The 26,114-nt window shown below is 34.8% G+C and overlaps 1 protein-coding gene across 1 annotated transcript; it reads left to right on the top strand.

Moving 5' to 3' along the window:
- The first annotated feature begins 673 nt into the window (after positions 1-673).
- On the top strand, positions 674-3,056 carry LOC141393667 (uncharacterized). The gene is made up of 3 exons (XM_073967020.1): positions 674-1,998; positions 2,067-2,337; positions 3,012-3,056. The coding sequence occupies exons 1-3, from the start codon at positions 674-676 to the stop codon at positions 3,054-3,056; spliced, it is 1,641 nt and encodes a 546-aa protein (XP_073823121.1).
- Positions 3,057-26,114: the final 23,058 nt, after the last annotated feature.

The following is a 26,114-nucleotide window of genomic DNA, read 5'->3' as shown; positions in this document are numbered from 1 at the left end:
TCTTAAATAAGATTCAATGTATACCCAATTAATTTCACAAGTTTGTGAAATTATTGATGATGGTCAGGTTCGTTCGTCTTTTGAATTTCATAACGCTATGAGTTGAGATGAATGTCAGAGTTTCTCATATTGCAACAAAAACCCAAGAGTAAACATTAAGTGGCCATGAAATGATTCGTACAAATTCTTTCCATTGTTTTACTCCATGTTAGCGTACTGGTGATCGATACATTGACCAAAAATTTGATTTTTGTCAACGAGCATTAGGTCATTTGTTTACATTTAACAAATGTAAACAAATCTGCAGTATTCTATGCTACAAGAATATTTCTTTGTTCGTAGGAATTCTTGCCCTTTGTGGGTATTACACAGTTTGAGTCTGCAATGCATGTGTTTATGTTGACCATCATGTGATGGGGGATAGGGGGTCAAGTGTGATGTGGGGATTAGGTTGAAGGCGGATTTTGATTCTGGAATACAATCAATACTTTGATTCATTCAAATAATTATATATTGATGGGAATTGTTGAGAACATCATCAGTACTTAACAAGTCACGGATTATTCAACATCGCATTCCAAAATTCTAATTGCTTTTAAAAATGGCTAAATATACTTGCATTTATTGTGCTACTACTTTCAATGTTAAACGCGAGTTTTTAAAACACGTAAAAATGCATTGTAAAAATTGTGGTCAACTGTTTAGTAATTGTTATCAACTAAAATTTCACCAACTGACAAAACATGCCCAATCAAGTGAAACAAATATACAATTCATTAATCAACATCAAGTTTTAAGTGTTACCCAACAACAACAACCAACTGAATCATTTATTCAAAGCTCAGAACTTCAACAACATCAACAAGTTTATACTGGTATCCAACAACAACCAACTATTGCATCTAATCAAATCTCACAAATTCAACAACAACAAGCTTTAACTCTTTCTCAACAACAACCAACTGTAACATCTAATCAGAAACCAAAACAACAAGAACAACCAACTGTATCGCAGATGAATGCACCTAAAATAGACAAAATTAATCGGGCCGATAAGCTATGTGAAGAGTGCAACGTTACAGTGAAGAATATGATATCTCATATTCGAAGTGAGAATCATCGCAGTGTTGTTAGAAAAAATTTGGAAAAAAATATAAAAATTATAAAAAGTGCATTCAATCAGAACATTACTTGTTATGAAATTGAAAACACTAAAGACATAATATTACCCCGTGATTTTCTAAGAGACGCTAAAGACTCAATAATAAAATGTTTAAAATTTGAGTTGATTGAAAAAAATTGTATCAAAGTCAATATGGAGCTGCAGGGACAATATGTGAAGCCCACCGCTGTAAAAGAGAATCAGTCAAAATCTACAGAGTCGACAGCAACAGAACAAGTGTTTAATCACATATCAAAGACTGTAATCCTGTCCCTAGGTGATGATCTAGATGAAATCTTTACCAACCAAGAGAATGAACTTGTCGACAAATCAGACGAGTTTCAAGAAAGAGGTTCTGGTTGGGCCCTGGAAAAACTTTTAAAAATTGACATCAATATTAACAAAGTCAATTTAACTCGTGGGTCACAATTCATCCCAACACCAACAACATTGAGAACAAAACATGCATGCATAAACATTCAAAATAAAGATGAATATTGCTTTAAATGGTGTATGGTAGCGGCACTAAGTTTCCCGAGAACAATGAATGTCGATAGACCATCTACATATAAAGTCGATGTCAAGCAGGATGTCATCCGTCTCGATTCAGGAATAACATTAAACTTTATGGGTTTAAGTTTTCCATTGGCTCTAAAGGATGTAAAACAATTTGAAAAAGCCAACCCCGAAATCAGCATAAATGTTTACGGATATGAGCGATATTCCATTGAAGGTCCATACTACCTTACAAAGGAGGAAAAAAGACATCATATTAACCTGATTTTACTCAACGATGGGGATAAATTCCATTACATATGGATTAAGAACATGTCACGGTAATATATCAACATTTAATAATACTCAAATCATTGACTAATTAATTGTATATTTCTGTTAATTTCAGACTTTTATCGTCACAACTAAGTGCTCATGAACACGCAGTGTATATCTGCAACGGCTGCGCCCAACATTTTCATAAGGAGAAGGACCTCGATATTCACAAAAAGCAATGTGGAGGTGTAGTATGCAGCATGCCCAAGACAAAGAAGGACGCGATACTCAAATTTGTAAACTACAAAAAGATGCTGAGGGTGGGCATTAGTATATATGCTGATGCTGAGAGCGTATTGAAACATAAGGAGCAGGAACCCAATAACATCGGAAAAACAGAGCAAGTAAAAGAGCACGTACCATGTGCTTTTAGTTATAATATAAAATGTAGTTTTGACTCTAGTTTAGATAAGTTCTTTACTTATACTGGCCCCGATGCGCCTAAAGTTTTCTTAGAAAATTTAATTAATGATTGCAAGTTTTTTTATAATAACTATTTGTCAAAAGTTAAACCAATGATTACATTAACACCCGAAGAAGAATTACACTTTAAAACAAGTGTCAGATGCCACATATGCGATGAACCGTTAGGTGGTGATAGAGTTCGTGATCATTGCCACCTAACTGGTAAATATCGCGGGCCTGCACATAATCGTTGTAATCTGCAGTATCAAATACCTAAATTCATCCCAATTTTTTTCCATAACTTCTCATCATATGACTGTCACCTTTTTATTAAAGAATTATCTAATTTTGGTGGAGATATAAAAGTAATTCCTCAAAATAAGGAACTTTATATATCCATGTCTTATTTCATTAATATGAAAGATGATGAGTCGAATAACACTACTAGCTCCAATAGTAGTGTTGTTGTAGGAGAAGAGGATGAAGAAGAATGGAGTGATGAGGGAGAGGATTCAGAGGAAGAAGATGTAGGGGAGGAAAGACAATGTGAAAAAGACAAGAAGAAAAAGAAGAGACAAAACAGACTTGAACTACGTTTCCTGGACAGTTTTAGATTCATGCCTACAAGTTTAGACAAATTGGCGAAGAATTTGCCTAAAGACGATTTTCATGCGGTGAAATCATATTTCCCTAAGGAGAAAGATTTTACGCTCTTGACAAGGAAAGGTGTTTTTCCTTATGATTATCTTTCATCATTTGAAAAACTAAAAGATACCCAACTACCACCCATAGAAGAATTTTACAATAAAATGACAGATTCTGAATGTTCAGTAGAGGACTATAACCATGCAAAACAAGTTTGGTCACATTTTCGTTGTCAGACTTTGCAAGATTATATGGAGTTGTACCTGAAAACAGATGTTCTCTTACTAACAGACGTCTTTGAAAATTTTCGAGATGTCTGTATGAATATTCACAAATTAGATCCTTGTCAATATTTCACAGCTCCATCTCTATCTTGGGATGCAATGCTTCTCTGCACCAAGGTTGAGCTTGAGCTTTTTACAGATATAAATATGTACAATTTCTGTAAAAATGCTATTAGAGGTGGACTAACCCAGTGCTCCAATAGACATTCCGTAGCCAATAATGAAGATGTCCCCAATTATGATAAAAGCAAGCCAGAAGTAAACATATATTATTTGGACGTTAATAATTTATATGGAACAGCCATGACAAAACCTCTACCAGAAAAAAATTTCAAGTGGGAAGAGGACTTGGAAATATTTAATGATCCTAATGTGATACAATTAATTCCAGATGATAATATAACTGGCTACATATTAGAGGTTGATCTCGATTACCCTCAGCATCTTCATGACAAACATAATGACTTACCCTTTTGTCCAGAAAACAAATGTGTTGGGGGGTCTAAAACTAAAAAGTTAATTGCGGACTTGACAGACAAAAAATCGTACACAATTCATTATTCTGCTTTAAAACAATGTTTGCAACATGGACTGATTCTTAAGAAAGTACATAGAGTTTTGTCATTTACACAACGTGCCTGGTTAGCTCCCTATATATTAAAGAATAATATGCATCGAGAAAATGCTAAAAATGCATTTGAAAAAGATTTTTTCAAATTGCTGAATAACTCGGTATACGGTAAGACTATGGAAAATATAGACAAGAGGAAAACTGTTAAAATTGTAACAGAGTGGGAGGACAAGAATAACAAGAAGAAAAGAAATGTAGCTAGCAAGCTAATTGCTAAACCCAATTTCCATAGTCTTTCTATATTTTCTGAAAATATGGTAGCTATCCAGATGCAAAACGTAAAAGTAAAATATGATAAACCATTATATTTAGGCTTTTGCGTGCTAGAAATATCAAAGCTGTTAATGTATGCTTTCCTTTATGACTTTCTGAAAGCAAAATTTGGCGACGCCTTTATTTTAAATTATATGGACACGGACTCTTTCATCATAACATTTAAAGGACTTAATCTATATAGGGTATTGACTTTGAAAGAAATAGAGGAAAGGTTTGACACATCAGACTTCTCACCCAACAATAAGTATGGTATTCCTCTCATTAATAAAAAGAAATTGGGTATGATGAAGGATGAAAATAACGGAAAAACCATGATTGAGTTTGTAGGTCTTCGTCCTAAAGTCTATGCTATCAAAGTAGTTGATAGCGACGATGTGAAGAAATCTAAGGGTGTTAAAAAATCCGTAATAAAAAAATATACAATAGATACATATAGAGAATGCTTATATGATAAAAAGGTTTTGTATGACACAATGTATACATTTAGGTCAAGACAGCATACTATAACCACAGACAAAATTACAAAAATATCTCTAAGCCATCAAGACGACAAACGTTTTATAAGAGAAGATGGTATAAGTACATATGCTTGGGGCCACTATAAACTAAACAATATAAATGAGGATTTAATCACGGATAATTTAGATTCACCTGTCCCAATGGACATTGATTAAAATGTAAATATATTAAATTAAGGAATAAAAATAAATTAAGAAATAAAATCTAATGTATAAATATTGGTTACTAATTGCCTTACTGCTAGTATTTAAACATATTATCATTAAAATTTCAGCATTATTTTCATGTTACTTTTTAGAAATTACACATGGTATTTGTACTAATCTTTTTTATCAATGTTTTACTAAATAACAATATATTATTAATAATAATACTAACTTTACACATAAAAACCATTATTTTTACTAATTATCTATGTACTATTACAAACTACATACATTTATAACGTTTTTTGAAAAAATAAAACAATACTTTTTATAATTGAAATTACAAAACAATGTGTTTTATTTTATTATTGAGTTTACATGATATAATGGTAAGTATGCAAAGAACTTATACTATTTTTCGAACGATTCCAGTCAATGGAACATACTCCACCAGACGATCATGGATAATTAAGCAATATGCTGAGGTATTTTGAGGAATTGGTGTATTGGTTTCAAATTGAATTTTTAAATCGATGGGTCCATTCTTCACAGTTTCGTTTTGATTACTGATATCAATAACAGCAATTGGGTTGTCTTTAAAACTTGCATATGTGAGAAGTGGTTGTGGTTCCCTCATATAATACGATTGTTGAAACTTGGCATACATGTCATAGAGTACTGCATAACGATTTTCTCCAAACTTTAGATTCAAATCATCATATGGATAAGTTTCAGAGTTCAAGTGAACTTTAATGTTTTGAAGTTCACAGTGTTGTAGCTTGTTGTCTCTTTCAAATATCAAAGCAACGTATCGAGGTCTTTCATGATTGGCAGACAATTTAACACTCCAGCTGTGTTGTCTTCCACCAGCAAAAGTTGGATTAAAGTAGCAATCCCAGCTGCGGAAAGCTATCGGTAAAGTTTTTCCATCCTTGATTGTTTTCAAGAAACTGATTTTTCTATAGTCTGACAAATGAATGTGTTGTACTTTCCAAACAATGTTTGTAATGGTGAGTTGAATTTCTTCGTTTTCAGTAGTTGAATAACATACATTTTTATCGTTGGCGCTTCTCAAGAGAATCAGGTCATGTTTACTGTTGCAAATTACTTTATTAAAGTCCTCTGCAAAGCCCAGTAGACGATTCAAGGGAACACAAAAATTGAATGAGCTTGTATTAACGTCACCATCTGGAGCCCATCCTGCATTACTCATAACCTTGCTTTCGGATTCACTTAGAGAAATCCAATTTTTAACTTTTGTTGTGGTACCCAGATAACGAGTACGATCAATTTCAATTCCATTTAGTTCATAGCGAATTTCATCAAACATGTAACCCACACAGTTATTCCTTAGTTTAGCATTCTGCGAAACACCCCCCTTTAAGTTTTTCAAATTTCCTTCAATGTATAGATAGCTCTCCGATGGTAGTATGTAAAGATCTTGATTTTGTATACTTATACGAATTTCATCGTTATTTTTAAATGATTGAATATATGGAACATAGCTATGGTAGTCTCTCTTCACAATATTCTCGTCAGAGAGTGGGCGCTCATTAATATCGAGTATTTCAGACATTTGGTTTGACTTTTAATTTTATAAGCTTTAAAAATTCTTTATTTTCCTTGCTGAGAGGAGGTCTTGACGGTTTGGCTCCTTGATGATGAATGTGTTTTGGTGTTTGTTTATGGGTGTATTTATTGTAAATAATCATGGCTGTCTGGGTCTTATATGAATTCGTAGCGTAATTTCTTCTCCTCTAAAGTTTATCAAGCGGCCTTCTTGATCTAATATGAGTATCTCCAGATGACTTATTTCTTTGACGTTCACCGGCAAATAAATGAGATTTATCGGTCTCTCTGCCAATTTATAGCCTGGAGGGACGTCAAGAGCGAATTCGTGCAGAATATGAGCAGGCGACCCATTCATGAATGAGCCGGTAACAATATTGCAATGTATTTGTATGGCATTGACCTTTAAAATGTTAACTGGAAGGTTTGAAATGTGCTTTTTGCCAGGTTCCAAAACTTTTCCGGTGAAACCAAAGAGTTTTGCAATGGATTTTTCTTTATCAAAGTATATGGGATCATGAGAGGATAAGATCTCTATCTGTAGCGTATTATTGTTGGCTTTAATCTCAATAGATCTGTTAATGTGGATTGCTCTATACTGTGTCTCCAAGTAGTGAGCAATGTCTTGTAGTTCATATGATCCTATGGATATCTTTATAATTTTGTCTCCGATATGGAAGAGATTGTTATCATTGTCCACATTTGGAATGGAATTGTAGGATTGAAAATCTATTAAACAGCACTCATAACTACCCTCTCCCAATTCAATAGGAGGTGAATAGTTTGAGTGTAAAATTGATGATTTACCCGTCAAAGTAAACGTTGTTGACATTGTAAGATTCTTTCTAGTAATAAGTAAAACATCAAATATACATATGTTTATATAAGGTTTTTATTTATTTTATTAAAATTATTTAAATGTGTTAAGTTTACAATACATTTGTCTTATCTATCCAGGAATTATGCTTGTTTGAAAATCCCAGCCATTTAACAAAGACTTTATCACCCTTTGTTTTTAATATTTTTTCTACTAAGTATGTGTTGGGATATTTTGTGGGTAAAAGTTCTTCTTTATAGAAACATCCATGTATGGGATTTCCTTCGTAGTCTTCTAGTAAATAAGTAGCAGGGTTGGTTAATCGTATTCCTCTTATTTTGAATATTTCTGTAGTCCAATTTGGCGTATACCCCTTTTCAAATTGATGTTTATATTTGCTGATGCGAACATGATCACCAGCACGAAGATTTTGCCTCTTAAAGATTTTTATGTGGTTATACACAGTTTTTAACAACATCTGCTCATTCGATGGATTTACTTGAATAGGTGCCATTTTTATTGTTCGATGACGAGTTTTGTTGTATTGATCAACCAGGTCTCTATAAATATCAATCCATTGATAATTTCCATTGTAGCTAAACTCCTTCCACATCATACCTTTTAGAGTTCTATTGAAGCGTTCAACAATTGAGGCTTTCAAGACACTGTATGTAGAGTAGTGGTTTATTGAATGTTTCTGCATTAATTTTTTAAATTCCTTGTTGAAAAATTCTTTTCCATCATCGGTTTGCAAATTCTTTGGAATTCTTCCATCTTTCAAAATTTTTTCAAATGCTTTATATACTTCCGTTGCTGTTTTTGTTTTAAGTGCTTCGCACCAGGCAAATTTCGAAAAGGTGTCGATAACAGTAAGCATAAATCTGTATCCCCTGTTTGTTTTGGAATAGTTGCCCATTTCAACTAAATCAGCTTGCCAAAGATCATCGATCCCCTTTGTAATAACCCTTCGTCTTTTAAAATTTCTTCGTGCTTGAGAGTGAAGTTCGTTCACCAATCCTCGTTTTTCCATTATTCAAGTTTTGGGGGATATATTAGAGCAATTGAGTTGAATGGGGGTTGTGATAAGACTTTAAAAATTTCCTTATGTGATTGTTTGAGATGGGATATTTCTTCTCTTAGTTGAGTACACTCCTGAATGATATTTTGGTTTAATACTTCTTGTATGTGCTTGATTTGTGAATGTATGTATGCTTGGTTGACCGCATCCGTTCCTTCTGTTGGGGGTGCAACGTTCCTAATTTTTTTATTTTGCACGTCAAGGTTGTTATCTTCGTCAATATTAATTCCCAGTATTCTCGAAACATTTTCTCTTACTTCTATTGAGTGGGTTTTTGGATTATAATGATGACCAAACTTGTCAACAGTCATAGGTTGTTTGTTTCCTTTAAAGTTTACTTAATAGATTATGTTGCCTTCTCGCAGTTCTTCGATAATGGAAACAATCTCATTAGTATGATTATTGTTTCCGGCTTGTTGTGATGCCATCAACAGCTTTAATCGTTCTACCAACTCGTTGGGATCGTCCCAGTATATATAGTTGGGTTTACTTGGACTTAGTGTCATTAAGCCTTTGCCACTGTGAGTATCCCCCATTAACTTTTTAATTATCCGCTTATATTTTTGTCCTTTGTTCCCCTTGATTCTACCATTAGGGTCATAGTTTATTTTAAATGCATTTGAGTCCAACAAGATTGTTTTATATATGTCGAGTTCTGTAGGATCATATTTTTTGGGGTTTTGATAAAATAAGAGTTCAAACAGTCCTGGTGTAAATGCCCAATTTTTATTTCCAATCGTAATCTTTTCATCGCTGATTTTCAGTGGTTTATCTCCAAACATCCATTCACCATTTTCATCTTTATGCGGTCCATATACTGTATCTAGTTTTTTATTTTTCTTCAAGAGTGTTAGACTAATAGGATCGTCTTCATCATCCTCATTTTCTGAATAAAATGTGTCATCTTTCGAGGTGTTGTAAGTATCATCATTTTGTGAATAATCTCCTTTATCCTCTTTCCCCTCCAATATACTTGGTTCAAGCTTAATCTCCGGTTTATATTTTTTAAAGGGTGTACTTGCGACAAAAGATTCTCTAAATGAATCCATATTCTCCTTCTTGGGTGCAATCATTTTGGTTGCATTCTCAGTTGAAAGCTTTAGTAGTTTGTTTATGGGTTCTGTTAATGGTTTAAAAGTGTTTGTCAATTCAGTAGTTTTAGCATCTTCGCCCATTTTAATGCTTTGAAATTTTCTTTTCAAAACATTTTTGGACTTTACAAGTCGTTTCAACATTGCTTCCTCCATGGTTGCAGGTGTACTAATGTAAATATACTATATAACATCTTTTAAATAATATTATGGTTGAATAAATGTATGAAAGCCTTTCCGATATCTCCCAGAGTGAATTTCATCATCTTTAGAAATCGTCAGAAATCCATACTTTTCTTTCCAGCATTCATGACACATGTCTTTGAAGATATCAAAACTCATGTCACATCCAACATGATCGTTGTATATGTGTCTTAAATTCAGATCGTCTTGTTTAAACATGATTATCATATTGGCATTATCACGCAACAAATGCTTTGGGATACGGGTGTATGTTTGACATAAGTAAAATGAGTCAACATTCTTATGTCGTCCCATACTAAAGTAGTTTTTAATATTGTTTTGTTTATCACACGCTACATCGTCAAAAATCATGATTGAGTTTGGTTTTATTTCATCTGGTTGTATAACATCATCATTATTGGTGAATGTAAACAACCCCATCCCTTTTACAGAGGAAATCAGTTTCTTTAGGTACTCATATGTCGGTTGATATAGCGATTTTGAATAAATGTAAACATTTTCAAATTTTAATCCATTTGGGCTTTCAATCAAACTAAGCATAACATTCGTCTTTCCACAGTTTGATGGACCCACTATTAATGCTCGTATAGTATTGGGTAACAAAGTACTATGTCGAGGGGTTTTCTTTTGTATAAAGTCCCCATTTCGTACTGTAATTTTAGCTTGTTGCTCAACTAATCTCATGTTTACAACTAATGACTAGTATAAGAACACATGACTATTTATAATATATATAATCAATTTACATATATATTTTGTTTAGCACATGTGAAAAAGTATAAAATGATTGTTTACAACGCAAATCGATTTATTAGAAAGAAAGCCGTTAAAGGAGGAGGACTTGTAAATAAGTTGATAAACTCTCTTCCAGTCGAACTTCATCTACCAGGTTATCAATTTTGTGGCCCAGGTACAAAGCTAAGAAAACGTATACAAAGAGGAGATCAAGGTGTTAATCCACTGGATGCTGCTTGTAGAAAACACGATATTGCTTATTCACAGAACAAAGATATTGAACAACGACATATTGCTGATCGTGAACTAACTGAACGAGCTTGGGAACGAGTAAAATCAAAGGATAGTAGCATTGGAGAAAAAATAAACGCATATCTTGTAACTAATATAATGAAGGCAAAGACAAAGCTTGGAATGGGGGTGGGTAATAAGAAACCCAAACAAATACTTGGTCAACAAATATTTAAAAATGCTATAAAGAATGCAACAGATTCCCTTAAAAGCGTTAAACCAACTGATATTAATGCTGCCATCAAAATAGCAAGGAAAGAAATACAAAAGACATTCCGAGGAAAAAAGTCAAAGGTGGTTATACCAAGAGTAATAAGGGTACCCAAAAGGGGAGGATTTCTTCCTCTCATACCTATTCTAACTGGGTTGGGAGCGTTGGGTGCATTAGCTTCGGGCAGTTCAGCGATAACCAATGCAGTTTTGAATGCTAAAAAAGCCAAAGAAGAGTTGCAAGAGCAGACCAGACACAACAAAACCATAGAAGCTATAGCTATGGGTAAAGGTCTCTATCTCAAACCATACAAAAAAGGCTATGGAATTTATGTTGATGAAAATGAAACGCCAAAAAACTAATAAAACAGCTGCCCAAAGGTCCACTTACAGATACATATATCAATACATTTGGAAAGAAATACATCCCTTACTTTAGAGGTGTTTATATGCGAGATAAACTACCTAAAAAGCCTTATCGAATCGAATGTGGTGTCGTAAATTTGGATATTGACAGTGGGCCTGGCACACATTGGGTGGCATATTATAAGAATAATAATATCATCGACTATTACGATAGTTTTGGCAATCTTCAACCTCCAGCTGAAATTTTACGTTACTTGGGATCAGCTACAACATATAATTATAAACGAGATCAACGATTTAATACATACAACTGCGGCCATCTTTGTTTAAAGTTTTTAATGGAAATGAGCAAGATTTTATAAATAAAATACACCAACAACAAAAGTATTCTCTACAGTCTAATACAACTTATCCAAGATGTCGTATCTAATCCAAAGATCGGATGTAGCATTTGCCGACTTTCAATATTGTCATGGAAATGATAAAACCATTTTCATGAAGGAGCTCTCATTTATGTGTGGAACTTCTGTTATTCCGAATCATTTTTTGTTTCGACCACCTTATAGTGCAAAGGAGCTTGATGGAGAAGCACTCAGAACAATCAACTACACCAAAGCACATGTGAATGGATTAGACTGGACCGATGGAGAAATCTGCTACAATGATATCGAGGATGTTCTCTCACCATTAAACAACTATCAATACGTTTTTGTAAATGGGAAAGAAAAGAAATGCTTTTTGGAAAACTATCTTCAAACTAATATTGTTAATTTAGAAAGTAATATGAATCTTAGAACTCGTCAAGATTATTTCACCAACTGTCCAATACATATAGATTCTAAGTATAAATGTGCTGTTAATAATGTATTTAAGATATTTGTTTTCATTGAACAGAAATGGTATTATATTCGTGATATAATACAAGATGGATTGTAAAAACCAAAACATAAAATAAAGATTATAAATAAAACAACAAAGATCTGAGTGTTTTAATTTTTCTCAAATTTTATTCATAGAAGTGCAAGCAATGAATGTGAACAATAATACTAATATTGTTTAAAACTCTCTGGTGCCGCAAACATCTAGACCAATTTCAGGGAGGATATCATCTAAAATATCTTGATTGATGGGAATATTGTTTGTATAAAGTCTTCTCATTAGCGGGCAGCTGTATGACATTCGTAAATGCTCTGCAACAGGACAGTCAGCTTCTTCCCATTGATGGATAAATAATTCACAAAAATAACATCTGGTCAAATCTCCTATACCAATATAATAAAATCCAACTGCAGCCATCGTCTTTGTATCTGGATACGGTAATGGCCAACCATTGAAGGTTTTTAAACGCTCGTCTTCCCTATTAAGCGCAGACATCTTTCTAACTAAAGTACTATTTTCATACTGAAACCTCTATCCCCCCAAATTTTAATAAGAAGCCACAGAAACTTTAAATTTTATAAAAATTCTTTATTTTTGTTTAATACGGTGGATAATAAAATGTTGGAATTTCCAATTGTTTTAACTCTAATTTATATACATCTGCTCCGCTGGAATCTTTCAGGGTAGATTTTGTGATAGCATATCCTCCACCAGCTAATTGTTTCACATGTTCGTCTCCTAGTGAAAGAAATCTTGTTGGCAAGTAAAGAATAGAGTCATTTATCCTCAATACAATTCTCTCCCCATATTTTGTTTTGCTCTTGAATGCTCCGGTGATGATGTAATCCTTGTTGTCCTCCATATCCTTCAAAGGAATTATTGATTTGATGTTGAAGGAATTGAAGAAAGTAATTAAATCTCCGCTCGCCATGTCTTCACTTGTACTTTAACTTTTATACTGTGAATCTTATTTTCGAATTTTTGCTTTTTATACGAAATTTGTCAACCACCATCAATAATTTCACAATATTGTGAAATTAATTGGGCATACATATGTTAAGTTATGAACATGAATGAACATGCTCACAGAGAGACTGGCGGACGGACGGAAAAATCCACTTTGATTACGATCATGATTCGGCATGCTTACGGACAGACATATATTGAAATGTATTTTGTTTACATTAGCGATCAAATGTGGTTCTCTCTCAACTTCTCGGTCTGGCTCCCTCCCACACATATACAGGAGGTAAAATATGCAACATTGTTTCATATTTTGCTTCACACATACAGGAGGTAAAATATGCAACATTGTTTCATATTTTGCCTCGCTTATATTTTAAAGCTTACATATGTATGTATTCTTGGTTATATTGGTTATATATATACAGGTTAAGTGTGGTTCTCTCTCAACTTCTCGCTCTGGTCTGGTTAAATGTGGTTCTCTCCTCAAATTCTCGAGCTCTCTCCCCCTCGTCCGTTCATATAGGTGGCTTAGTCTATCATATTTCTTGTAATTTTTTGTTGTTTTGACCCACTGTGCAGTTAAATTTAACCCTCGCTCTCCAAATACTCTCTCTCTCTCTCACACACACACACACACTCTCCCTCTCTCTCTCTCTCTCTCTCACACACACACACACACACTCTCTCTCTCACACACACACACACACAGACAGGAGGTAAAAAGGTATCAAATTACTGATCCAGAACCGGCATTACCCCTCTACTCCAGTGTATTTAAAAAATGTCACTAAAATGGTATGCACAATATCTCTTGAACGGGGCAACCAATTTGGTCTAAACTCTGGATCTCCGGACAAGACCATGCTTCCTGGCATACTGTCCCAAAAGTTATACGATGGCCCACTTGCCCACACTAGTGGGCGGGATATCTATCGAAAACATATGATTCCCAAAATAAGATCCACTTCCATATGTTGGTCCATTACTTTAAGTACTTCCTCCGCAACACTTTTGAACTTTAATCCTAATCACATTTTTGTCGGCAATTTCAAATGTCAAAAAAGGCTACAAAATTTTGAAAATACATTCGATCTGTCCGTGGATGAAAGTTTTAATTCTCATAGGCTGAGGGTATATCTCGTTAGACAAAGCCGACTGATACTTGTTTACTTGTTTATTTTTTTAATTTAGAGCGATGTTTTCTCAAGATTTTTCTCATCTATGAATATTGTAGTTTCAGAATCCGCAAAAACTTCCCACGTGTAAGCACCTTCCATTTAAAATTGTTTCAAGAGCACCGTGAAGTTGTACTCAGTACAAAAAATATTAGTCAAATGTCCCGACTTTTAGAGCTATTTTTAAGTAGAAAGCGTTCGAATGAAACAAAAACTAATGTATATTTTCATGTCATAACTGTCAGAGTTGCCGGATGCTGTATCAAAAATTTGACATCCAGTTTTTTTGGCCAGTGCCTGAAACCGTTGTGGAAGGTAGCAAAATCGAAAATTAGACCCATGTTTACAACTGTTAGAACTTTCTTGCTGTTGCTTTGTTAACTCTAAAGCATTCTCGAAGAGTCAATGCCGATTATAATGAGTCATCGAAAAAAGGTTTTCATTCAAGAATTCATTCATTCATTGAAACGTCTATCGTTTTACAGGTCGGCACTTTCCTCTGATGTTGTTTTTCTTTGAGTTGTTCATTTGTTTTTTTATTTGTTGTTTCTTTCTTCGTTCGTTTTTGTATATTTACGGTGATTATTGGCAAAGAATCATCATTTGTGGCATCATGGAAAGAATACAGCGACGAAAATGAAAATATTGCACAATCACTTCCACATCTTTAATGAGATTTATTTGTCTTGCAGAGGAATTCCTGTTTTATTTGCCGGTTTCGTTCATAGTTTTTACCCCCGGCATAATCATCCATTATACAACTTTTTTCCATAATATTGGAGTTTATGTGTGTGTGTGTGGAGGGAAAGATGATAGGTGGACTGGCTATTCTTTAAGGAAATACATCCAGTGTTCTTCAAGCCGAATACAAATACTGGTAATTTCCATAAATAAATTGTAATGTCTAATCACTCAGCCACTCCACTCATGCACCAACCAAGATACAAATAAGAGTCGGCTATTCAAATAGAGATTGAGGATGAACGAACGAATGAATGAATTTGTCGGCTCATTAAGCATTTTTTCCGAGCCTATGTTCTATGATTACTTTTAATGTTAATTGTAATTTAGTTGTTACTTTTCATAACTTCTTGCCCATGGATGATTAGTTGCACCCAGAGGTGTTGGACCACCTAAATGGATGCCATGTGATCTCTTCAAAGACTTTTGTGTGGAGTTATGTTTAAAAAACTATTTTTGTAAAGCCGTCAGTTATGTTTCGTATATGAAGCTCACATAAACGAGAGCTTAAAAAATATGAGAGATTTAAATCTACTGTAACAAATATGGACCTCAGTTTCTTTGTTGAGTATCTCAGTATGATCAAGACGGACTATTTCGATCCACATGCACCTGTAGTCTCGCCTTTTAATCCGCATGTTAGGTGCATTTTCAGAGACTTTTATCAACGATGTTTTTAACTGATTGGTATGAGACCTGATGATAGCCTAGTCCGATGATGCACAGCGTTAGTGGACGTAAATCGGAATTGTTCACTTTTATACAATGTAATGGTTTTATTTTACTGACAACACTCACATTCCTGACAAATTTTATTTTTAAAATAAAGCAAATTCTCTGCAATTTTATTTAAAAAATTGTTGAGAATTTCTTGTTGAGCTTTAAAGTTTGGAAATATTAAAATTTGCACAAGACTAAATATGACTTTTTTAAAGCAAAATGTTCAAAAAAATTTACGAAATAAATTTATGTGTCCCTGATCACACGCAGAGAAAAAATATTTTTTTGCTTTTGTTGGAACAAAAATATATGTTTTGGTTCCAAAAATGTATTTGTTTTGTTCAAACATTGTAATCCAAATCCAAAAATACCATCTTTTGTTTCAAACATAGAAAACAAAAACAACTTACGAATTTCCGCAATATTGTAAAAATCGTTAACAATACCGATTGTAGGAACTATCATAATCTAATTTTGTTTACAAAAAGTATTGTCAACCCAGAAAACCAGCCCAGAAATTTTTGATTTGAGTGTATATACTTCTCATATACACTTTTCACATAACTTGGATATAAATGTCGCGTATAATATTGCAATCATTGATGAACACAATACATGGTTTGCTGCATTGTCTGACAACAAAGACAAACAAAAGCTACAAGCACCCACCACAACATAAGGAATAATTAAACACCATAACAACTCCGGTATAACACCAAACCTCAAAGCACAATGAAGATAGAAGAATGAGACAAAACAGAAACAAATAAAAACAAGAGTCTCATTGTTGGTATACATACACACAAAAACAAAGATAAAGGCATCATGTCATACAAACAAAACTCACCATAATTGTTTTTTCAACTCGGCATCGAATAGCGAGAGAAGAGAAAAAATGGTCGAAGAAAAGAGAGAACTATTGTCCAGTTGACAAAAACTATTTTTTGAATTTAACAAAACCCAATTGTTGGAATCACAATACTACATTTGGAATTTAACAATATCCTTACAATACATATTTTGCTATTCGAATATTGTTGGATCAATCATATTTTTTTCTCTGCGTGCATGAAAAGTCCTTGAGGTGCACAGTGGTTCAGAATGGTCAGAATAAAGATATTTTCACAATTTTTTGTTCGGCAGATATTTTTCATCTTTCTGATGCATCCAAAATGACTAAAATTGGTCTAGTAGTTGCAGATGAATTCACGGTCAAAGTTAATTTTTTTTTTTTTGCATCAAAATATGTGTGTTTTGAGTTTTTCAAACTATTATAATATGCAAACACCAATAAATAAACCAAACCATAAAATACAAAAAAAATGTTCTTTAAAAAATAATAAAATTTGTTCAAAATGTTATAAAAATATTCCTTAGGTTTAACAAAAAAAATCATATAAAAACTAATATATTTAAAAAATGCCAAATTTTGTAAAAAAGGCTATAATCACCCATGTGATTTAACTAAATTTAAAAAAGTGTATATTTGGCCTGAAAAAGACACTTCACGCATTATTCTGCGAAAACGAAACGTTTTTCCATTCTGCTCCCTAGACTAGAACTTGTCCACTAAATTTGGAATTTTACGAAAATTTAGTACCTGAGGAAAAATAAAATAGCTCACTTCGTGTAAACGCTACGGCAATTTATTAAAACGGGTTTTAAGGGCAACGATCCTACCTACCTAACCCAAAACAATGAACACAATATCTGTTATAGTTTCCAAGAAATCGCTATTTATTTCTCCAAAAATTACATATTTTACTAAATTGGGGGGAAAAATTGTCGTGTTTAGGAGCACGCCACTCCCACCCCATCCAATGTTTAGACCTATTTTTATACCCTCAGCTTTTAGGCTAGAAAGGGTATATACACTTTCATACGGGCAAAATGTGCCTCATCGAAATAGTGGTTTTAGACCCCAAGTATGTTTGGACGAACTGTGTTTCAGACAATTTGGAGTTGATTTAGCAATGTCCGTCCGTCTGTCTGTTTGTCCGTCTGTCTGTCTGGCTGGCTGGTGCGCACGATAACTCTCGAACGGATGAACCGATTAGGCTTTCGTAATATTTTGTCCAAACTTAGTTTAAGTTCGAAGATGAGCTATATCGGTCCAATCCTTCCGGTACCTCACCCACAAAAGTTCCAAAATATTCGGAAAATTTGTGGACATGATAACTTTTGAAGGCAGTAACCGATTTGGTCCATACTTTGCACATCGTGAAATTTCTACCAGACTTAGATGAGGTTCCAATACGGACTCAATGGGTTCACTCCTTCGGGTACCTCCCACACAAAATTTCGGATAAGTTCAGTTTAGGACCTGCTATCGAATCGCTTTGATTTTTGTTGCAACAACTTGTATTCACTTCCCCCCATACGACGGTACAAGTTTCATCAGGGGCAAGTCCATACTTCCTGAGAAAATGGCCGGAAAGGTCAAAAAGACTCTATGACACCTTGTGTAGTGGTTGGAGTGCACGGTAACTCTCGAACGGATCTGCCGATTCGGTCCAATCGCTTTGATTTTTGTTGCAACAACTTGTATTCACTTCCCCCCATACGACGGTACAAGTTTCATCAGGGGCAAGTCCATACTTCCTGAGAAAATGGCCGGAAAGGTCAAAAAGCCTCTATGACACCTTGTGTAGTGGTTGGAGTGCACGGTAACTCTCGAACGGATCTGCCGATTCGGTCCAAAATTTGACCTTCGTAATATTTTATCAAAACATAGTTTAAATTCGAAGATGGGCTATATCGGTCCACTCCTTCAGGTACCTCCCCCACAAAACTTAAAAAATATTCGGAAAAATTTTGCGCACGATAACTCTTGAAGGGAGTGACCGATGTAATCTATATATTGCACATCCTAATATATCTACCAGATATAGATCAGGTTCGAATATGGACTATATTTTTCTACTCCTTCCGGTACCTCTCACACAAAATTTCGGATAAGTTCACTTTAAGACCTGCTCTCGAATCAATTTGATTTTTGTTGAAGCGATTTGCATTCGCTACCTCCATTACGACGGTAAAAGTTTTTTTCAGGGGCAAGTCCATATTTCTTGGGAAAACACTCCGAAAGGTGTAAAAAACCCCTATGTCACCATATGCGGCGGTCGGAGAACACGATAACTATCGAACTGTTCAACCGATTTGGTCCAGAATTTGGTCTTCGTCATATTATATCCAAACTTAGTTTCATGGGCAATACCGGTCCACAACTTTAGGTACTTCTCCTCAATATGTACAAAATGACACTAAAATCCTAGGACGATATCACTTGAATGGGGCAACCAATTTGGTCCAAACTTTGGATCTCCTAATATGTTATCAAAATTTAGTTTAACTTCTAAAATGGCCCGTATCGGTCCTCCCTAAGGGTACATGCCCTACAAAAGTTCAACATTTGTGTCTTAGTGCAGTTAATTACTAATCCACATTTTTGTAGGCTAGTCCAAAAAGGGCCACAAAATGCTGAATACACCTTAAATACATTCGATCTGTCCGGAGGTGAAAGTTTCGCTTCACATTGGCTGAGGGTATATATCTGTCGGCAAAGCCGACTGACACTTTTTTACTTGTTTGGTTTAGAAATTAATAATCTCTGACGACAAAAAATATGTGTTATTGCAAGAAAACTTGATTTCTGAACCACTGTGCGGCGTGTCGAACACAATTCAAAGCCGCTCATTGAAAAGATATTTATAGTGAAAAAATAGCTAGCATTTCTCTGAGAGAATTTACCAATGTCGAAAAATGTGGTATTCTGCTCAGGAATTGAACCACAGACATTGTGTAATAAGCGTCCCCCAAATTGTTTTGCTTAAATTTTAAAGCCTTAACCTCCACCTAAAACAAAACTGTATTCCATTTCAATTAAATTTTAATTTGATCGAAACGAAAATGTTTTATGCCACTTAAAAAAGACGAACAAACGAAGAAATACCACAAAGACGATAATGTCACGAAATAAATGTTGTTTTCCATTCAAATCCAGATTTTTTGTGGTCACACTGAAACTTCGTAAACATGCCATGGAATTGGACTTGCCGTATTGTTGACTCGCCAACACCATCGTCATCATGGTAATAGTTACTTGGTTGGCTATGTGGCTATGTGACAAAGTGTCTGGTTTGGCTGCTATACTACCGAAAATTTATAGCCTTCGGGTGTTGAATCTGAACCAAAATAATCGTAATTTACATACGGGATTAATTATGCTGCCGAAAAGACACAGACATTTCCTAAAACAGAAAATAAAAAACCAAAAAAAAGAAAAACTCACGCAGACTCGGTGTCGTTTATGTGGATACCACATGTCTGTGGGTACAAATGCCTGTCTGGAGTATTTTTATTCAAAACAACTGGAGTAACAATAACCTCAAATTATAGCTAACGGCTTTAAAATGAGCAGCTACCGATTTGATTATTGATAATATTTTGATTTATCTACCAGATATACAAATTACTCTTCCACTTCTCCTCTTCTGAATGAACGGAATGAACCAAATCGATACAGTGAAGCTTCTATTTTATTCCAAATAATGCAATCAGACCATCACCAAACACTTTACCACACAAAGTTTTGCCGATGGCTAATGTTTTGTTTGGTTTCAACTTCTTTTCAGTTTCAAGTAAGAAACGAACATTTTAATAACCCAATGAAACATTTTGGATTAGGATAGATGGAGATAGAGTATTATGCATCAATAATAGTTTTAGTTAAAATTGCTCAATATAAAATACACAAAAAATTGCGAATTTCATGAAGTTATATTAATACAATAAAAATTACAGCTAGATTAGTTCAGATCATCAACACATTCGTTTTGGTACTATGAGACTGTTACCAAATATTGAACCAACGCCAATTTACGAGTATAGTACCCCAATCACTAGAATATCAACTTCCATTATTGTCCATGTTACTTATGATTAGACTAAGGCATAATTCATACCATACACAATTATATTTAACAAAATGTTTGCTGGGATAATTACATTATAATTTCAGATTAAACAATTTGTTATTGTGGAGCATCGCTTCCTTTCTTCGTGGTTTATCACATAAACGAATGTGACATTTTTGTCGTATCATTCGACGTGAAAATGAAAATTAGACTTCAATATTTAATCTGTTCAGTTTAGCTGCAGGCTTCTTTTCTGTGGCCGCCCATCATTGAAATTTATCAAAAAATAACTGTTTCTGTTCCACTTCTGTAGTGAAGGGTTTAACGAAAATTAAACTGGAATGTGATCTCAATATACATAATAGCAATAAATCATTCAATATCAGTTGATATTTTCTTTACGAATTAAGATAAAAATAAATAGCTTTATCGCCAACAAATTGAAATCGGATCCATTTAAATATATTTAAAAGAAAATTGGGAAATTATTCTTTGAAGAAGTTTGAACTTTTTTTTATCGTTTTATCACTTTATCCACCTACTTATATGGCAGCACCGACATAGACAGAAATACATATCGACACAATTTCGAATTCTATGATTTTGTTTTTAATTTCTAATGATTTCCATTGTTAACCAAATGATTGTTTTAGCTTTCCCTTATAGGAGTATTGTAATGCTATTGAAAATATATACATATTTATAGCAGAGAAAAAACAACCAGTCAGTAGCAATCGAAGCTTTAGAGTTCAACGGTGTTTTTTGCTATAGCGGCCTTCAATATTGTATTTTACAAAATCTATGGTTGCACTGTGTTTTAGCTCGTACATGTAGCAGCGGCAACAATGATCTCAAAATTATTGCCAGCGTAGGTTGATGTTTGGTCATAATCCCCATATTCAATGCACGCAGAGAAAAAACATTCGAAGAGCATATACATATGTATGTAACTCCAACAAATTCAACAATAGTTTTTGTCAACTGGACAATCTAATCTAATCTAATTTAAAATCAATACCAAACCATTCTGGATTCAATTCAATTTGTTAGCAAATCACGAGTTTATATTGTACCTATCGGGTCACTTTTAACGAATTTGTGAAAGCTAAAGACTGCTTTTAATGATATTGCCAACTAAAGCAAATTTAAATTTAACAACTAAAAAAATATCATTCGGCTTTGCCGACAGAGATATACCCTCAGCCTGTGTAAATTGAAACACTTTTTTCCAAAAAAAACTCATGTATTTAGTGGGTATCAAAATTTTGGGCGTATTAACCGACAAAAATGTTGATTAGGATTAAAGTTCAAAAGTTTTGCGGAAGACTTAAAGGAATGGACCGACATAGACCATGGGGGTGCCATAGGGGGTTTTTACATCCTTCGGTCTGTTTTCTCAAGAGGTATGAACTTGCCCCTGAAAAAAACTTTTACCATGGTAATTGAGGCAGCGAATGTAATTTGCTTCAACAAAAATCAAAGTGATTCGATAGCAGGTCTTAAAGTGAACTTATCCGAAATTTTGTGTGGGATGTACCGGACAACAAGTAAAAAAGTATCAGTCGGCTTTGCCGACAGAGATATACCCTCAGCCTGTGCAAATTGAAATACTTTTTTCACAAAAATCTTATGTATTTATGGGGTTTCAAAATTTTGGTCGTATGAACCGACAAAAATGTTGATTAGGATTAAAGTTCAAAAATTTTGCATAAAAGGTACTTAAAGGAATGGACCGACATAGACCATGGGGATGCCATAGGGGGTTTTTACACCCTTCGGGCTGTTTTCTCAAGAAGTATGGACTCGCCCCTGAAACTACTTATACCACCGTAATTGAGGCAGCGAATGTAAGTTGCTTCAACAAAAATCAAAGTGATTCAATAGCAGGTCTTAAAGTGAACGTATCTTATCCAACATTTTGTGTGGGAGGTTCGGGATGGAGTGGACAAATATAATCCATATTCGAACCTGATCTATATCTGGTACATATTATGAGAAATCGGTCACTCCCATCAAGAGTTATCGTGCGCACAATTTTTCCGAATATTTTTGAACTTTCGTGCGGTAGGTACCTGAAGGAGTGGACTGTGTAGGCCCAGTCTGTGTGCTTGCCTCCAGATTCTACAAACTTACGTATGGTAGATGGTTGATACGCTTGGTGGTCCGATTCCAATGATATAAATATTCTTATCCGCTTTCAAATATCTTTCCAAGAAGTGTATTGATGACTCGTTCACAGAATGATGTTCCTTTAACTGGAATTCTCACAATTCATTAACTTTCTTCAGTTGATGCTACATGTAGCGAGTATCCTTCGAATTTTCCACAGAATTTTCTTCTTTACAAAGCGATATTCCTTAGAGGTGTATTGGTTCCTTCACAAGGTTATATTTCGTGAATCATTCGTTCACCATTCATAGACTTACGCCAATTGACGTGAATGTGTCGGGTATCCTTTGGAATTTTCGCAGGACATGCAATTTCAAAATTATCGATCCGTTCTCTATAAAACACAATTTTTAATCGCAGCCAATATCCTCGATTTGTTTTCCATAAAATTTGGGTATTCAGGACTATTAAAATGTTCACAGGATTGCTTTTTTAAAAAGGACGAAGGCAGGATCGCCAATTGTAGGCCCAGTCTGATGCACAATGATATCAATTAATTGTGGCACACAATTTCTTTATAAAAAGACAATGTATTTTATTAATGTACAAAATTGGAATGAATGACTGAATACATATTTTTCATATTCAAACTGAAAACTTATAAAAGTCAAAACAATGTGAACTACGATATAAATAATTTATTGTAAAGTAACATATAGTGTACCTACAACTGATATGATATGATCTATGAACGAACTTAAAGTAAGTTTGGAAACAATATTACGAAGGCTAAATTTTGGCCGGAATCGGCATTTCTGTTCGAGAATTATCTTGCGCTTCCACCCATAAACATGGTGTCATAGGGTTGGTTTTTCAACTTTCAGGCTATTTTTTCGGAAGTATGGACTTGCTTCTGAGGAAACTTGTACCTTCGTATAGGGGACAGTGAATACAAGATGTTACAACAAAAACTAAGGCAATTCGAGAGCAGGTCCTAAACTGAACTTTTCCGAATTTTTGTGTGGGAGGTACTCGAAGGAGTTTACCGATTGAGTCTGGAACCTCATATAAGTCTGGTAGAAATTTCATAATGTGCAAAGTATGGACCAAATCCGTTACTCTCTTCAAGAGTTATCGTACGCACAAATTTTCCGATAATTTTCGAACTTTTGTGGGGGAGGTATAGGAAGGAGTGGACCGATATAATCTATCCTTGAACTTGAACTAAGTTTGGACAAAATAGTACGAAAGCCAAATTTTGGACCGAATCGGCAGATCCGTTCGAGAGTTATCTTGCGCTCCAACCACTACACACTGTGTCATAGGGTTTTTTTGTAACTTTCAGGCTATTTTCTCAGGAAGTATGGACTTACCCCTAATGAAACTTACAGCGTCGTATAGAGGACAGCGAATACAACTTGTGTAAACAAAAATCAAAGCGATTCGAGACCAGGTCCTAAACTGAACTTTTCCGAAATTTTGTGTGGGAGATACCCGATGGAGTGGACCCATTGAGTCCATATTGGAACCTCATCTAAGTTTGGTAGAAATTAGACGATGTGCAAAGTATGGACCAAATCGGTTGTTCCCTACAAGAGTTATCGTGCGCACAAGTTTTGCGACAATTTTTGAACATTTGTGGGGGAGGTACCTGAAGGTGTGGACCTACATGGCCCATCTTCGAACTTAAATCGAATCTGGACAAAATATTTCGATACCCAAAATTTGAACCTAATCGGTTGATCCGTTCGAGAGTTATCGTGCGCACCACCATGCTAGACAGACAGACGGACGGACATTGCTAGATCTACTCAAAATTGTCTGAAACGGATATCGTACAAACATACTTGGGGTCTAAAACCATTATTTCGATGAGGCACATTTTTGGTCGTATCAAAGTGTAAATACCCTCTTTAGCCTAAAGGCTGAGGGTATAAATATAGTCTATATTCGAACCTGATCTATATCTGGTAGATATATTAGAATGTGTAAAGTGTGGACCAAATCGGCCACTCTCTTCAGGAGGTATCGTGGCACAATTTTTCCGAACATTTTTGAACTTTTCTGGGGGAGGTACCTGAAGGGGTGGACCGATATGGCTTATCTTTGAACTTAAACTAAGTTTGCACAAAATATTACAAAGACCACATTTTGGACCGAATCGGCAGATCCGTTCCAGAGTTCTTGCGCTCCAACCACTACACACGGTGTCATAGGGTGTTTTCAGCTTTCGGGATATTTTCTCAGGAAGTATTGACTTGCCCCTGATGAAACTTATACCGTCGTATGTATGCCGTGAATACAAGTTGCTACAACAAAAATCAATCAAGCGATTCGAGAGCAGTTCCAAAATGAACTTTTCCGAAATTTTGTGTGGGAGGTACCCGAAGGAGTGGACCGATTGAGTCCATATTGGAACCTCATTTAAGTCAGGTAGAAATTTCACAATGCGCAAAGTATGGACCAAATCGGTTACTTCCTTCAAGAGTTATCGTGCGCACAAATTTTCCGAACATTTCTGAACTTTTGTGGAAGAGGTACCGGAAGGAGTGGACCGATATAACCCATCTTCGAACTTAAACTAAGTTTGGACAAAATATTACGAAAGCCAAATTTTGGACTGAATTGGTTGATCCGTTCGTGAATTATCGTGCGCTCCAGCCAGACAGACGGACGCACATGGCTAAATCAACTCCAAATTGTCTGAAACACATTTCGTCCAAACATACTTGGGGTATAAAACCATTATTTCGATGAGGCACATTTTGCCCCTATGAAAGTGCATATACCCTCGTTAGCGTAAATGCTGAATAAAAACAAGTAAAAAAGTATCAGTCGGCTTTGCTGACAGAAATATACCCTCAGCTGGTATAAATTGAAACAATTTTTTCCAAAAAAACGTATGTATTTAGGGGTTTTTTTAAAATTTTGGGCGTTTGAACCAACAAAAATGTTGATTCGGATTAAAGAACAAAAGTTTTGAGGAGGAGATATTAAAAGGAATGGATCTACATTCACCATTATGAAAGTGGATCTCCAGCCACTACATATGGCGCCATAGGGGGTTCTTACACACTTCGAGCTGTTTGCTCAAGAAGTATGGACTTGCCCCTAAAAAACTTTACCATCATAATTGAGGCAGCGAATGCAAGTTGCTTCAAAGTGATTCGATAGCAGGTCTTAAAGTGAACTTATCCGAAATTTTGCGTGGGAGATACCGGATGGAATGGACAAATATAGTCCATATTTGAACCTGATCTATATCTGGTAGGTATATTAGGATGTGTAAAGTATGGACCAATTCGGCCACTCCCATCAAGAGTTAACGTACAAAAAAATTTTCCCAAC

Source organism: Musca autumnalis, unplaced genomic scaffold, assembly GCF_047663935.1.
Source record: "Musca autumnalis isolate F117 unplaced genomic scaffold, ASM4766393v1 scaffold_1, whole genome shotgun sequence".
NCBI lineage: Eukaryota > Metazoa > Arthropoda > Insecta > Diptera > Muscidae > Musca > Musca autumnalis.
This window is presented reverse-complemented; position numbering and strand designations above follow the sequence as displayed.

Bases quoted from the DNA above. Each gene is read 5' to 3' on its own strand.
- LOC141393667 (XM_073967020.1), top strand. From the start codon at position 674: ATGCATTGTAAAAATTGTGGTCAACTGTTTAGTAATTGTTATCAACTA. The intron at 1,999-2,066 runs GTAATATATCAA...TGTTAATTTCAG, and splicing joins TGGATTAAGAACATGTCACG to ACTTTTATCGTCACAACTAA. The intron at 2,338-3,011 runs GTAAAAGAGCAC...GGACAGTTTTAG, and splicing joins ACATCGGAAAAACAGAGCAA to ATTCATGCCTACAAGTTTAG.